The sequence below is a fragment of the Alligator mississippiensis genome, chromosome 12, assembly GCF_030867095.1.
Source record: "Alligator mississippiensis isolate rAllMis1 chromosome 12, rAllMis1, whole genome shotgun sequence".
Classification (NCBI taxonomy): domain Eukaryota; kingdom Metazoa; phylum Chordata; order Crocodylia; family Alligatoridae; genus Alligator; species Alligator mississippiensis.
The window spans coordinates 54,763,865-54,780,571 of NC_081835.1; the positions used below are offsets into that span (position 1 = coordinate 54,763,865).

Here is a 16,707-nt window from a genome sequence, read left to right on the forward strand (position 1 = left end):
ACCTGGACAAGGGAGAAGGGATTGATGTCATATATCTTGACTTCAAAAAAGCCTTCCATCTGGTATCCCATGATCACCTCTTGGTGAAACTGGCCAATTGTGGCCTTGGGTCCACCACGATCCACTAGCTGGGGAATTGGCTCTGTGGTCAGACCCAGAGGGTGGTAATTGATGGAAGTCAATCATCATGGTGCCCTATGACCAGTGGGGTCCTTCAAGGCTCTGTTCTTAGACCCATATTGTTCAACATCTTTATTAATGATGTGGACATTGGAGTCAGAAGCGGACTGGCCAAGTTCTCCAATGACACCAAACTCTGGGGCAAAGCATCTATACATGAAGACAGGAGGGCGATCCAGGCTGACCTGGACAGGCTCAACAAATGGGCGGATGATAACCTGATGGTGTTTAACACTGAACAATGTAAGGTTCTCCACCCTGGGAGGAAAAGTCTGCAGCATCCTTATAGGCTCGGCAGTGCTACACTGGCTAGCACTATGGAAGAAAGAGACTTGGGGGTCATCATTGACCACAAGATGATCATGAGCCTTCAGTGCTGTTTGGGAGTGAGGGGTACTGGCAACATAATGGGCAGGGGCAGGGCACTGGCATGTCACTCCCCCCCCCTCGCCCCCCCTGGCTGATCGATGTCCTTTTTTGGACCTGGAAATATGGTAAACCTAAGTGTACTTGCTCCTGTAAACTTACAGGAACAAGGCATAGTATATCAAGATCAATGCTTTTATGTTAATATAACACTACCCCATACTAGACAACTGTATGGAGTTAGCTGCAAAAGTTTCTCATACCTATTTTGTTAAATAGATTTAACACTGCAGGGAGACAAGGCTTTCTTGTTCCTTTCTCAATCACTGAAGTACTTTGCCTTAAAGGATCAAATGACTGGGGATAAAATCAGGAGAAAAAAAATCTGTCCCTCTCAATCACATCATCCAGCCCATCATCTCTGACTGAATATGGTCCCTCACATACCAAGGCCCAAAATGTCCTGAAAAATATTAGAATCAAAAGTTCTCCCCGGTTGTCTGAGAGAACCCTGAAATGTCTCATGCCCATGGGAACATTGGAAATGCCCCATGTTTCTGCACAGGTGAGTGCAGAAAAAAAGTAGATATGCAGGTATGACTTGGCTCACACTTAGGCTTACCTGAGGGCTCAAGTCCACATGCCAATCACTGGGGAATAACTATGCTGTGTAGATATACCCTGACTGATGCTTGGTTGGGCAAGGGCTGTTGCAATTGGCTGCTTTTCCAAGAAAGTAAATACATTAAAATGGCCCCTTGCCCATCTTCCCTGCCCTTCCCCTCCTGCCCAGAAAGCAGCATTGGAGGGCCAGCCTTCCATCTGCTTCTTACCTAATAAAATTAGCAACCTGCATCTGGGAGAGAAGGGAGAAGAAAAGCACACCAGGAAATCAAGCCTCTGAGCATTTTCACTGCAGCACCTGCTGTGGGACAGAGCAGGCCTCAGTTGTGCTGTGAACCACTCAAGCCTTAATTAAGTTATCAGACCTACACAAGCACTACACAATTTGTTTCATGGACAACACTAGCTTTGTGGCAACCCCAAAATCAAGCTCACTGGAAGCCTAACAGAGGATACTTTGGGTTTCCCAGGGCCTCCCCAACTGTGCTGCTGTGACCAAAAGATGTGAAATAGACTAAGGGCATATGCTTGCTTACAGCATGCACTTCCTGAAAACTCCCCCATCTTAATGTGCCTCACTGGGACCCCACAGGACTCCGGCACCAGCATCTTTGGGGCTAAGGGTCCTTAACCTTCTTCAGAGCAGGTCCAGACAACATGACCACAGACAGAGCCTTTCCAAAACTTCTGGACTTTCTTCCCCCATTCAGCTCCTTCCAGAGGGAAAGGACACCAACGTTCCCTGCTTCAATAATTCTGCTGAGCAGAGAGGCCCTTGCTATCATCCTGCTATCAAACAAGCTTTCTTCAGGTCTCTCCCTCCATCTACCACTGTTTTCTTCTCACCCTTCCTCAAAAAGCCTCGGGTATGTTGCAGCGGAGGCAGACTTCAGGTCGAGTGCTGCAGTTGCACCAACTCAACGGAGACCCCTTCCCTCCCCAAGCTGCTTTCTCCCAGCTGTGAAATGGAGCTACTCTTTACCTGCTGCTCCAGGCTACCTTGGAGGATACCAATTTCACAGTTCATGCCACTCCCCCAGCAGCCTGCTCCTGTTCCCCTGTGATTAATGGATCCCTGGGAGAAGCAAGCAAACATGACCCTGCTGTATTAACAGCCCACAGGATCTCTAAGAGCCCCCCTCTAATAGCATGCCTCATTTATATTCAGAGGCTTCTCCTCCTGCTTGGCTTGTTTAAAATTAAAAAAAATAAATAAAAAAGAGGAAAAAGGGAAAGAAAAATCTCATTCTACCCAATCCCACATGTTGTTTGTTGAACTCAGACTCCTCTCCAACCTGCACCCCATGTCCCCATGGCAACCCAAATTGGCAGCTGATGCAATCAGCTTCACAAAATGGGGTGATCAAAGCAAACCCCAAACCCCAGTGCAGGAGCTGTCCATTCAGAGCCTAAAAGGCAATTAATGCATTAATTAGGACTGTTTATGTCTCCAGAAAGCAAAGACTTTCCCCAGCATGTGTTAAAAAAATGACAGCATTAAGTCACAGCAGGCATCACTACAAAATTACAGGACCTGACGGCATATACATAATAACCCTAGCAATTAAAGCCCCCAATTCAACAACGCATTCCTATTCAGTAAAGCACTTTACCACACGCTTAATTCCCATTGATCTGAGTTAAGGACATGCTTAAGTGTTTTGTTAACTAGAGATGGAGTTAAGCACATGCTTAAATGCTTTGCCAAATTGGGGTCTATTTCTTAAAGTGCAGAGTTTTGCTTTTCCTTTTTTTTTAATTTAAATCTGCAATGGGACCTTTCAACCAGGAATCAATATGCTACTTGGAATATTCTAAACAGCATCCAAGTGGACACTCTCACTCTATTTTTAATAGGCACTTGTAAAACATGAGGAGCTTGCGGAGATCAGACGCAAGGCAGGCACAATCAAATAAAACCGAGGCCTATTAAGGGGAGCCTCCAGATATCACATTGAGGCTGTGCTTCAGCTTAACCTCATACTGAAGAAAAATTTGAACCAGCATTTTTTTTTCCCCTAAAGATTCCCAAAGCCTTTGATTAATATGTTGACTCCCCATTTCACTTCACCTTCTCGCACTCAGCATCAAGTCTCAGCTGGAACCTGGGTGCACTCAAAGTCTATTCTTACTCCACATTTTTGCCAAACTCTTCCTCATGTAGAGGCTTTCTGTACTGCCGGGAATATGCCACATTAGACGGCAGAGAGTTTGGCCCCCACTGCATGTCACCCCCAGTTACTCGGCTGTTTTGTCCAATGCTTGTTGTCTTGCTCATACCCACTTAAAGTGTTGCTGCACAGCTCATTCCCCTAACCCGTCACTTGGACCAAATCACCCTTCTCTTTGCATCCTTCCACTGCCTCCTACCTTTTTCACATCACATGCAAGTTCCTTATCTTTGCTTCCAAGGCCCTTCCTGACTTATTCCTACTTACCTTTACCTATTACCTTCCATTCATTATCAAAAGGCGGACACCTGCCTCCAACCAATGCACAAGGCTTGCCATTTCCCACTTTTCAAGTAAACACCTTGATGCTTTCTCCTTTGTGGCCCCTCATGTTTGGGAGAAGCGTCCTGTAAATGCCTGCATTATCCCCCTTTATATCCCACCTTAGCACCCCATTTTGCTGTGATGCCTACAGAAACCTGAATGCAGAGAAGCTGATGGCATGTTGAGACTTGCTGATTAGCACACCGGCTCATACGGTCTCATTGCTCCCCGTATGCCTGTCTGTATCCATCTGCTGTCTCTTGCCTTATACTTCAATGACAAGCTCTTGTATAGAGGAACTGTGTTCCTTCTTCTGTGTCTCTATAGACCTAGCTCAATGGGGTTTAGGTACCACAACAGCAGAAGTAAGAATTAATAAGTGTGTCCTATTTTAATTCCTTTGTGTACTTCCATACAGAGGAAGGGTCAAGCTTGTCCCTGTATCTATAGATGGGAACCTGAAACACAGATTTCAGCTTATCCCACTCCCCCCCCATACCTCACCACCAGAAGAAACCCCCACACACGCCTCATTGCTGAGGGAAAGAAAAAAGTCTTAAACCAGGGCTGCTTGACTGCCGGTGCAGAAGAGGAACGAGAGAGTAGAAGTTACCGTGAGAATCTTGACATGTCTCGGTTTTTCTGTTCCACTTGGTTTAAACATTTTTCTCCCTATGCCTATTACAACGGCACAATGAACACGGGTGGCATTATATTCCAGGGTTTCTTCAGTAAACCAGCAAGTGACAACAGACTTTTGGCAGAGGGAAATAAAAATGAAACTTTTGAAATGAATTAAACCAAAAAATGTTTCTGTGCTGAAAGCCCTTCCCCCAAGTCTAAGTAAGAGGGCATTCGGCCCAGAAATCTGAAGATAACTCTATTTTCAATTTTGCTTTGCAGGTCACCTTTAAATTCACTTAAACTTGCTTCATTTCCTCCAGCCCCTTGTAACTGATGCCGCTTGTCGGTAACATCCCCGGGCCTAATAGTGCTTCTAGAGATGGGCTGAACTCAAATTCTTTGCCACAGAGGACTTGCTCCAAAGGAAAAAGCAGAAATATTCATTGGTTACCACCTGAATGAGCAAGGTAATACTGACAAAGAAACACAATGCTCCTGCTCCTGTAAGACAGGATGTTATTGGTAAAGACAAGAGATAAAAGTATTAAAAGATACCAGCAACTAAATTAGGGATTCCCAGCGGGTTGCAGCTTTAGGCATCAGCTCTGAAAGGATAAGAAAAGCTGGAAATCATAAGCAGAAATCATCAGCAATGCTGCTTCTCAGCTACTTGGAGAGATGAGTTACAATCCAGGATGGAAATTGGTCACAGTTACAGAGAGAGATAGGAAAGATGTCAAAGAAAGATTTGAACAAAATCTCAGGTTGAAGGGAATAAAACTATCTGCTGCTCCAAATGCACCATAACCTAATCTCACCAGACACCTGAAGGGAGCACAGAACCCAGAGAAGTACAGTCCACAAAGCCACAAATCAGTGCCACGCCTCTCAAACCTAAAATGCAAAAAAGAGTGGAGGTCATCCAAGCCTGTTCTCCTAAATGAGGAAGATGGCGACTCAGTCCTTCCAACGCAGACTCTGAAGAGCCCCATGCCCTGTCCCACCATCCCCAGCCCATCAGGAAAAGGTGCCTGGCTAAAAGGTTAGTCAGCACTTCCAAAATACCCTTCCTTAAAAACAAAACAAAACCAAAAAAATCCCTGCTTATTGTTCACATTTTCCTCCCATAAAACCATATGCACTGGATTTTCTTCTGTCTATATCATCTAGTCTCTGTGCAATGTCACCGGGTCAGTTCTTTTCCTGCTACAATTCTAATTTAGTGTACTTTAAAAAAAAAAAAACCCTGCAGAAAACCTAATCAAAAATGATTTTGCTTAACGGCAATAATGTTAATGAAACTGGTACAGTGTATCCAGATTACAGTCTGCTGCTTGGGAAAAATAAACATCTCATCTTTGCCCTGCTGTTTATCTATCCCTGGCAGAGCCTGGTATCAGGTCAGAACCTGTAATTTCATTAACTTTATCACTCAAATGTGCTTGTTGCTCTATGTCATTATTCAGTGCATCGCTCCAGTGTTTGTCTGAACTGGGCTTCGACTTCAGCTGCTCAGGTAATACAGGGGGAGCTTTTTTTTTTTCTCTGCTTCCTGTCAAGGTGCTGTCTATCGGGGTATCTTTGGTCTATCGTGTTGCATTCACCTATCGTTTAGGGGAACGGGCATTTCTGAATAATATGCAAAGCCTGGCAGAGGATTCTCCATTGGCCTGAACGTTGTATGCAACCAGAGTCCTCCATGAAAGGGGCCAGCATGCCTCCCCTGCCTAATCAAATAACTGCAAAGCTCCACACAGGGAGAAAAATGCTACTGCTCACGGGATGCACAATCGATCTGAACAGCTTGCAGCTGTACCATGTGGCACGCAGTTTCCTAACAATGGGAAAGCTGCCACCAGCTTGCAGCCCCAAGGCCCGACTGGATCGAAGGCAGCACCCATGGGTCAGAGTTCATCAGTGCTCAGCATTCATCAAAGCCCTTATCCCCAAATCAATCACTGTTGCACTGCACATTGCTCTCATGGAGTGCCAGCGTGTGTGTGAGAAAGCAGCAGGAACAGCACACAGGGGCAGAACAGGAACACCTGAGATCCCCCCACAATTTGCTATCTCCAGCAATTAATGTGAGGGACTGACACTTGAAAGAGGATTTTGTGACAGCCTCCATGTCACTGTTTGTAGCCTATTGGCAAGTCCCCGCAGATACCTTATTAGTGCTGCATTGCAAGAACTCCAAGTAGCATCTCCCTCTCCACTTGAGATCTGGAACGGCATCACACCCAGACAAAGCGTGACAGATTGCTTGCTACAAGGTAGCTTCAGGGAGCAGGGTGAGCGCAGGGGTGAAGAGGAAGAATAGGGAACCAGCAATACTAATGCACAAAGACTTTCCTTGGTCATCCAAACGCTAGTCATTTCAGTGGAGGGCAGCAATATCTTCCCTATGCCACAGCATGAATCAAATAGTGAATTCAAGAATCTGACGATATGGGGAGAGTAAAAAGTTCTACTGAACATCTTCAGCACGGCCAGAATAGCAAAACAGTAGATAAAATTAGATATGAAAATACCCCTCTAAAGACTCGGGCTATGGTATGTCGAGTGCTTGCCACTACCCTGGCAGTTAATGAAGTAAATAGAGTAAAATAAATTGATCTGATATTGGGCCAAATCATTATGACTGGGACTATCAAGAACACCACTGCACCAATGGGCATCTGAGAAGATCCAGAAAGGCAGAACTGGGCAGCTCCAGAGATCGTCTGACAGCTGAGAGCCGAGGCATTTGATTCCAAAGTGCCAGATGAGCAGGTAGCCATGCCATCAATAAGACCAAATGGAAATGATAACAGTAGTTTCACACACCCCTGAATATCTTCTCTCGTTCTTCATCAGCACCCTCGACTTTGGCAGACTTATTTTCATGCTAACTAGATTCACAGTTATTTCCATTTAAAACGTGTGAAAATCTACATAACTTCTCGGTCTGTCCTTCCCCCAACTCTGCTATTACAGTTTAAGGCCACTCCACTGGGTAAAACATGGAGGAGGGTAATCTAAAACAAAAGTTTATTACCTTAACTGAACCAGCGGTAAGATCTGTTTACATAACCCAAGGCGGCTAGAAGTCTACCAGCATCTCTAGCAATGAGAACAGGCTATTAGAAGTCATACATTGGGGAAATTCTCCACTCAATGTAAAAGGTACTTTATCACCGACTCCTGAAACCTTAGTAGAGTTTAATATTCTGCCTTATATCTTGTTTACTATTATGTTCTGAAGAGTATTGAAAATTCAGTTATTTCTGTCTTAACCAACTCATACAATCCTAAATAATTCATAAAAAAGCAAAACAAAGAAAAGAATGTTACAGAATAAAATAAAACACAATAAAATAAAATAAAATAAAATAATTTCAGGCATGCAAAGGACTCTCAGTGCAAAAGATTCGGGAATCATTATGTGAGCACTGCAAGTCCAATATCAACCATGCGCACCCAACTACAGGTGCTTAAGAGCTGCCTTGATGGTACCTAAGTGCTAATCTATGAGCACTGGGGCATCTACAGACTCATTTGAACACCATAGTAATAATAATGCTTTGCAATCAAAGTGTTTTTTATGCTGGATTATTTAAGCCTCAATTGCTCCTTGGACACTGTGGCACAGAGTTGAGAAGCCTGATTTGCCGAGAACACCCACAGCTCTCCCTGCCTACTCTGAATTCCTAAATTACAGCCCCCTGCATTAGCAACTAGACAACACAAAGTGCTTAGGTGATCTAAGACAGTAACTGAACTCCTAGTGTATTAAAAGTAACCCCATGCTTTACTGGATTCCTTGGTAGACTGAAAATCTATCCATGCCCTAATATTTTGGAAAAGAAAAAGGTGACCTCTTCATTTGAGAAACAAACCTGTGCAGCATTATTATCTACTCCTACCCTAGCTATCTCTGTAGTCACTTAGCAATTACAAATAATGTATTTTGGCTTTTGTTTATTTGAATGCATTTTGCAGTGTGTTGCAGGTTAACAGTATTAAATGTTTTCTAATGACATTTCAATAAACGGAGGTGGGTGTTACAATTTTGGAGAGACAGACTTTAAAAATGCAGGCAATCAAATGTGCATTAGCCTAAGCACTCAGGGGAAAGCACTTTCCTTTCTGTACAGGAGAAACAAATCCCACCAATTGTGCAATTTTGCAAGGTCCGCCTTCAAACAGGTAACGCCTCCAGAAAGCACAGAGCCAGCAGGAGAAGGGTAGGGGCAGGGTAGCTGGCTTTGAATGTGGCTCTTCCAAGCTTCATTTCTCCCACCACAGGAGCAGAACTGCGTGATCTGGCAGTGTGAGCTTTATTTTAGATTAAGAGAGCAATTAAATAAAGAAGAGCCAGTCTATTCTCCTCTATATTGGTTTTTATATTGCCCTCATGACTGGAGTGCCTTCCAACAGTGCATTAAGAGACATCACTAATCTCTGTCATGTGTCTGTCTCTCTTGTCCTCTTCCGCAGGAGAAGTCATAGACGTTAACAGCAGATACCGTGCTGTTCCCGTCTCTTCAGCCTCTGGATACCCTCAATAGCTAGCAACAGCTGCATAAAAGCTCTTCTTCTAAATGTACAGAAGGCAGAAAGGCTGCACCCAACCCCTCACACTCAGATATACCCACATAGAGCCATGCACTTGGACTGCAATGTCCCAATCCATACCTATATGTCATATAAAAGGAGCTTTAACAAAGATCGTAATGCTCCAGAACTCTCCGTTTTGGCCCCTGGTTCACCAGGGGACATCATGTCACAACTGGATCTGTCATCCACAAAGCCAGCAGGAGATTGGTCCAACTTACAGCTCCTGAGGGGCAGCTTGACTTTCCCTGACTCTGGCCTCCTACACCACAGCTATTTTCCTCTGGGATGCAGAACATTTGCCCCAACTTGCTTGTGCAGCAGACAGAGCTCCCTTGGCAACTGGCCTGTCAATCCATGGATGACACCACACAAAGCCTCTGACAAGCATGAACCTCAGCACCTTCAGAAAGAGAAGTACAATTCACTGCAGCCTTGCCTGCCCAGAACAGCATCAATGCTGTGCGTGCAAAAAAAGAAAACAGGAAAGTGCACAATTTAGCACATCTCTGGCAGAGGAAGGAGTGAGGTGCTGACCTGAGACTCTACATGCCTTACTCTGCGACAAGTCATTGTGTGAGGTTGGACAAGTTATTTAGCATCTAATTCCCATCTTTAGAATGAGGATAGTAGCACTGACCTGCCTAGGATTAACATATCCAAGACTATGATCTGATCCAACGTTAGATAAATAAGGGCCATAACGAAACTATAGAGCTATAGAGTGGTAACAATTCCGGGAGACAGATTACCATAGGATTTGGGTTGGGTTTCATTGGGTTTTTTTTGGAGGGGAGTTTTGGGGGGCAGATCGTTTATTTGTTTGTTTAAAAAACAAATGCTGGGTTGAAACCCATAGCGTGGCTAAAATAAAACAAGCCACAGAAAGGATCTCATTTTCTCAAGTGTGCCAGTGCCCCTCTGGCTGCATCTGTATTCAGTTCCACAACACACTTCTGAAATGCTGTGTCTAACCTCATGTAGGCTTTTTTTGTATTTATTACATTTAGCATCTCTTAAGCTGGCCCTGTGGCTTTGGCTGTGGGTGGCGACGGGGTTGTCTCAGCAGCCAAGCAAACAATAAGCCCAACCTATTTCGCTGCTACTAGAACATGCAGCCTGGTGGAACAAACCCACCTGGTATTATCAGGGCACAACAGGGTCACTGAGCCACACTGGACTGCGGGATGTATCTGATAATCCCTTTGTTAGACGGGTGTAACACCTTTGGTATAGGAAGAATAAAGTTTGGCCTAATTAAAGCCTCTGTGCTGACACCCAACCGAGGTGAGAAAGTCGCACATCTTGTGGTGCTATTGTTTCTGTCTATCAGGATGCAGAACTCAACAGCTGTCTCTGCACTGCCAGACAAGTGTAGCTGTGTGCCACCAGTGGCACAGCTCCAGCAGTATTATCACCAGCATTATTATTTATAATGCAGAAGTGCCTATGGCCCACCTTCCTAGACCAGAGCAGCATTGTGCTGGGTACTGTACAAACACAAAGCAAAAAAATGACCTCTGCCATGCGGCTGGTAACCCATGGCATAAAAGGAAAGACAAGATCTCCATCTGCATTACAGCTTCCACCAGAACCACCATGTTACACAAATAGAGTTGCAGCTACTAAGCTCTCCAATACAGCAAAACTGTCTGTCTGTTAGATCTTGCTGTGAAGGCTCTTAAACTCATTTGGAATAGAAGGCTTCAGACCATCTATTTTTATAGAAACTGATGCAAGAGAAAATATAGTAAAATCCATAAAAAGCCGCAACTCTGCAGGCCACCTACACATTCTGGTGCCTTGCCCTACTTGCAAATCACATGACTACTAAACAGAATCGGTAAGCATGTGGAATTAAAGAATCTGGTTACCTGAGAGCAAAGAGCTACAGCTTTATTCCTGGCACCCACACACGCATCGTCTCTACCCTAGAGAAAGATAGAGGACTGTGCCTCAGTTTCCCCATCTCTTTCTGAAATGGGCCCTATCATTACTTACCTCCCTGAAGACCAGGGGTAGGCAACCCCTGGCATGTGTGCCGGAGCATGACACGCAATAGCGTTTTACTGGGCACTCATGCCTTGGGGAAGGGGCTGGGGCTGCACTGCCACAACAAGGATAGGGGCCCTTGCAGCTCCCCTGCCCTCTGCCCCTGGCACACCAACATCTTAGAAGTCGTGGCTGTGGGTGTTTTTAGCACTTGGCCCAAAAACATTGCTGACCCCTGTTGTAGACGATAGGTTAGGGAGGGCATTGCTGGCAAAGTAATCTGAAGCTGAAAAGCTCCAGCTAAAAGGTTAAGCTGTGTTAGTTAACAGCCTGCCCTTCTAAGGGACACCCTGCAAGCACTATGAAGAAAGTGAGGATCAGGCTAAATGACAGAGGCTGGACTTGGGCTAAATGACAGCAAGCCTGACATTGAGGACTGGGTCGCTACAGAGGGGATATGCTACACAGTGCACAGAGGTGCTGGCACGAACCACAGCAGCAGCAGAATCAGAGGCTCAGGAAGGGAGTTCCCCCTTCGAAGCAGAGATCAGTTAGAGGCCCAAGGCAGAGCCAAGCATGAGCGAGCAGCCAGGCAAGCAGTGGCTCAGTTCTCTCTCTTTCCATAAAGCATTGCAAGCTCAGTGCCGTGCAGTGTAGGTGAGTGAGAGAAAGGAGAGCAAGGCCATACAGGCAGTGGCTGCCATCCAGCACCACTGCAAATCAGCTGCCTCCTTGCTCATCCAACACCTCTTAATGACCCCCCAGTGTATTCGAGGAGAACGTACGACCCACTAATGTTTGCAGGAAGGGAGGAGGGGCTAAGTAAGAAGGCAAAGCACAAACCTTTCTTCTCATAGTCAGGCCTCTCCTCCCCGCCCCTGCCTAGGCTCTCCAGAGTCCGGGTCACTTGGCTGCCAAACTCATCCTCCCGGGTGCTGGACTCTGCCCGCCGAGGGTTCTCGTCCTCGTCCTCATCCTCGTAGTCATCCAGAATAGGGGTCTCGCGGATGGGCATGCCGATGACGGAGTTGTGGGCTTGCAGGCGGGAGTTGCGGAAGCTCTCCCGGGCCTGTGGCCCCAGCAGCACTGAAGGGATGTAGTGGATCTCGTGGGTGGCCTCGGTGCTTGCGCTCTTCTGGGGGATCCGGCGACGTTTGTGCCAGCGCCTCTGGGCGTACAGCGCTACTGTGAACACCAGCAGGAGCAAGAGCAGAGCAATCAGGCCGCCCTAAAGCAAAACGAAATAACAGAAATTAATGGGGGCTCTGAACCTACATCACTGCCCTGTCCCAATCCACAGAGGACAATGACAGCTGCGTGCAGCAGACCCATCCTCCCACCCCGTTTCTGGAGCACCCTTTCAGGCCAAGGTGCATGCAGTACTTTGCGCACTGCATGCTGTTGGGGAAATGCTTCCCTACACTTGAAAAGCAGCCACCTCTGGGGTGAAGACAGGAGCCAGGAATCTAAAGTGCACAGGGCACAGAGAGGGGATGTTCAGCCAAGGACAAGTGATAACTCTATAGTCTAAAAGGGGTGAAAGAAGTTTGAGGTCCCTGCAGGACATCAGATTGTCAAAAGATTTAATTTAAAAGACTGTCTGTCACACTTCAAAGTGCAACACACACCACTAAGCTGCCATGGGACAGAGGCCACATTACTACAACCCCGGCCATCTACTCTAGCCATTTGGATGCCATCGTCACAAGTGCTCCTACTCAATCCAAGACACAACAGAACAATAATCTAGGAGTACAGCAAGACAGAGTGGTGGCAAAATGCCAAACCTAGAGCAAGCCTCCAAATCAGATGAACGACCACTGCTCTATAGCATGCTGCCTAGTGGGGGTGCACTGGGGAGATCACCTCAGCTATTTCTCTGGTTCCAATCACTTCATGAGCCAAATCCTTCACATTCCTTCATATATTTAACCCCGTGCCATCTTATCAGGCAGGGCTGTACCAGCCACTCCACTGAGAAACTGAAACACAGAGGCAAGGGGAAGTCTCTCTACCCTGCAAAAAAAAAAGAAGTTGACTTTTCAGCTCTTAACTAAAACAGCAAGGAAGGCACAGAAGCCTGAGTTTTAACTTAGTTAGCAGCTCAAGTTCAAGGTGATAGAGTAAAGCTGGGTTTGAACTGTGGTATCTACGCAGGGGTAAAAACCCTTGTCTTCACCACTATTTTAAGGCAAGGGTGTTAACCCAGTGCAAGAACACATTATCTTTTTGCAGCATAAACATGTCCACGGTGACTTGCTCAGGGCACCCAAGGGGTATGAACACACCATGACCATGACGCATGCCATATTTGATCCTCAGGTGCTAAGGCCCCAAATGGAGATAGCATAGCCACCTGACAGAAGTACTAAGCTCCTGCTGATAAGCAAGGCCAACACAGGAAGCTTACTGTTGCAGGTCACCCACCGCTAAGGTGCATGGAGCAGGCGTGTGTTGCTTCCCTGCGCCACTCCCCAGAGTGGCCAGGTGGCATCCATATGTCCTTACACAAGCCCAGAAAGTCTGTAGTAGAGGAGAGAATTGAACTCAGCTCATGACACAGCATGCTAACCACTGAGGTACCTGACCACCATGTCATCCTTCCTACAGCTGGTCCCCGCACTACACAGAGACCCTCACGCACAATTTGCGGGCCTCATTTTTCTCTCTCCAAGCCAACAATGAGCTTATCCACTGCATTACTGTTTTTTAAGGGTGCTAACAGATTGGGGAGGGGGGCGGGGGGAACAGGACTTTACTGGTAGAGGAATCGCATCAGTTTGAGCAGGCTCCCCAGTGTCTGTATAGCTCATGCACTTCATGCAAGGCTTTTTGGCATTTTCATCTAATAGCTGATTCAATCGACTACTAGATAAAAGCGCCAAAAAGCCCCACTAAAGCATGTTAGCTATACTGATCCTGGGCAAGCCAGGTCAAACTGGCACGATTCCTCTCTGGGCATACGCTACACTCAACCCAGGGGCATGCCAAGCTGAAAATAAGTAAAGAGCTCAGGGTTTTTTTCTACATCTATAAGCATCCTATATGCTTTTTTCTTCTTGTTGTCACCACCGTGTCCGAGCACCTTGCAGACATCAGATCACTGCTTACAATGCTGCCTGAGAGACAGGACAGCAATGCTCCTTCTTGCAGATGGGAAACTGAGGTACTGATAAATAAAAAGTCACACAGGACAGGTACAGCAGAGTTAGGAGGTGAACCCAGTTCTCCTGCTTCCCATTTCAGTATCTTAGCCATAAAGCAACTTCTTCAAAACTAGGTCACGTGTAACCCACTGCTAGCACATGCTATCTATGCCACTGCTTTTAGGAGCAGTGGGATAAATTAGAGTAGCTTGCTCTCTATGCAGGCCATCGCTTGCAACCCAGCCACTGTCAGTCCTCACAGCTGCCAATGTGTTGCAACCCCAAATGCTGCTTGCCCCACCACTGAACTGCCACTGATATCCCCCATTACCAAACTGCTGCCAACATCTTGGCTTCATGGGCCAGGTGGTATTGCCAGGCAGGCCAGATGCGGCCTGCAAGTCACAGGTTGCCAACCCCTGGTCTACGTGAAAAAAAATAAAGGTCTTCCTGATGTAGTTACATCCCTAAAATTAGTCTTTAAGTTCAGTCATGTGGAAAAGGCAGGACCAAAGAAAACCTACACTACCACTCCCCATGACACACTTATTCTAGACGTAAATACCGGCATTCTCTCTCAAGCCGAGAGGAGACGTGTGCTTGGCATTTTGAAGCCACTCTGAATCTCTCCGCAGTTCATAGACAATTTCATACTGTGGCGGACAAGTAAGCCAGGGTATGTAAATCTGGAGTGGCGTGAACAATCGAGGCTTTGCAGCGTGACGTGTAACTGCCAGAGGTAGGGGGGACCGTTCTTTCAGAAGAAGTATGCCCAAATCCAAGAACTTTAAATAGTGCGGAAAAGACTAACACATTTCATCTGCATTCCATGCAAAAGCACTGCACGTGCATGGAGAGGATCTGAGACTCAAGAAGGATAATCTATAAAAAGCTAGTGTCTAAAAACACGATTCACGAGAGGAGTTCGCCTGGGAGGCAGCCAGTCAGCCAATGGCAGCTGGATGGATTCAGCTGAGCTGCTCGCTGCGCTCGCAGAGTGCAATCTTTGCATGCGTTGTGAGCAGGTTCCATCATAATTCAGTCACGCTCAACTTAGAAATGCACCAAGGAATACGCGCCAGAGCACAGGAAGCAGATGGCAAGATACTGTGTACAGCCACAAGCCCCACACACTCACGCGTGGCAGATCTTTGGGGGGCATGCACACCCCTTACACACTCGCTTGCAGTGTGGAGGTGTCACTCCCACACCCACAATTTCATGTTCTTATATGCATGGTGTAAATGTCTTGTAGGTGGGGAACTGTCCCTTCAAGAGGTACTTGTAAAGCTAGTCAGAACCACCCATACTGTGGCTCAGAGGTTCACATTATACAACCCCGATCACAACTCAAGCCATTAAATAAAGCAGTCCCGAGCCAGACACCTTGACTTTGAGTATCTGTAGAGCACCACACTTCACTCAGTAACCCATGTGGAGGACTTCTGGAAAACACCCAAAGAGCTCATACATGTGCATGTGTATGGCTCTTGCACTATTCATCATATCCAACAAGTCGTTTGAGCCCTGCAGGAGAAAGGTCCATTCACAGCTCGGGAGATTTGCACCTCCACAAGTTGCACCTGATTTCTGGAGCCCCGTGCAATGGCAATTCTATTTGTCCCTGAGCTGGCAAGAGAAATAGAAGGCCAGGGTCCCTTTTAGGACAGAGACTGAGATTACTGAGCTCCTGTTCAAAGCCATGGGATGTAGAAAAGTGACAGGAAGTGTTGGTTTGGCTGGGAACGGTGTGAAACAGCTGTCATTGGCTACTCAAGTGTTGGAGGCTCTGCCCACATGAAGGCGATCTTGCCATGACTAGCAGCCACTTGCCTGAAGCAAGGAGGTGGTAGGGAAAGAAGGGAACAGGGAGGGATAGCTTCCCCAGCCCAGCCCAGCTGCAGAGGCCTCCAATTTTCTGTAGAGAATGACTTGGCAAATGCAATATGGCATCTCTCATTAGGATTCCCTCCCTTCTCCCCTCCCCAGCCTCATCTGTTTTCTCATTTGGTCCCATAATTGACACTAATAGGAAGAAGGGCTCAGGGAGGCGGAATGACTTTGCTCAGTTCGACTTTCCCAATTTAGCTGACAGCTTCTGTCAAGAAACATAACACTTTAGTGGCCAGGCGAGGCTCTGGGAGCTCCAACTGGGAGATGGGCACACCAGGGGAGCACTACCGACTTCATCATCATCATTACTATTTGTTTAACTGTAGCTCCTAAGAGGATTGTCACAGACCAGGAGCCCATTGTGCCAAGCACTGTGGATGCCTCTTCCTTGCTTAAAATCAAGGGAGACTAAAGGCCTTCAAGTTTTAAAGAAAGGAAATCAATTTTCTGCTGTGTCTGTGCAGCAGTGAGGGATGACGACGTTCTGGGCAATACTACACAATGAGCAGCAATGTGTACTGGAGTAGATTTTTGCAAAGCCATTTAAGAGAACAAAGAGTTTACATCTTTGGACTTGCTACAAAGTCACCTGCACCATCTCACCAATTTAACCAGGTAGCTAAATGGATTCCCCATGGCATGACCTGCAGGAATAGCAAGGCAGTGACACTGTGAAGATCTCCAGATATACAAGCTCCACATTGCACAAGACAGAAACCCTGTGTATCCTATGGTCCTACAGATGCAACAGTGGTATCCTGTGAATACTTCCAGAGTCCTTCCCACTGCAC

The 16,707-nt window shown here is 46.4% G+C and overlaps 1 protein-coding gene across 6 annotated transcripts in view; it reads right to left on the bottom strand.

The window, feature by feature from the left end:
* Positions 1-16,707, bottom strand: part of ASTN2 (astrotactin 2) — a 598,926-nt gene that overhangs the window by 432,201 nt on the left and 150,018 nt on the right. For all 6 annotated transcript variants that reach the window (XM_059715568.1, XM_059715571.1, XM_059715569.1 and 3 more), the window contains exon 3: positions 11,721-12,105. In XM_059715568.1, the coding sequence (XP_059571551.1) occupies positions 11,721-12,105 (385 nt within the window). The remainder of the gene's footprint in view (positions 1-11,720; positions 12,106-16,707) is intronic.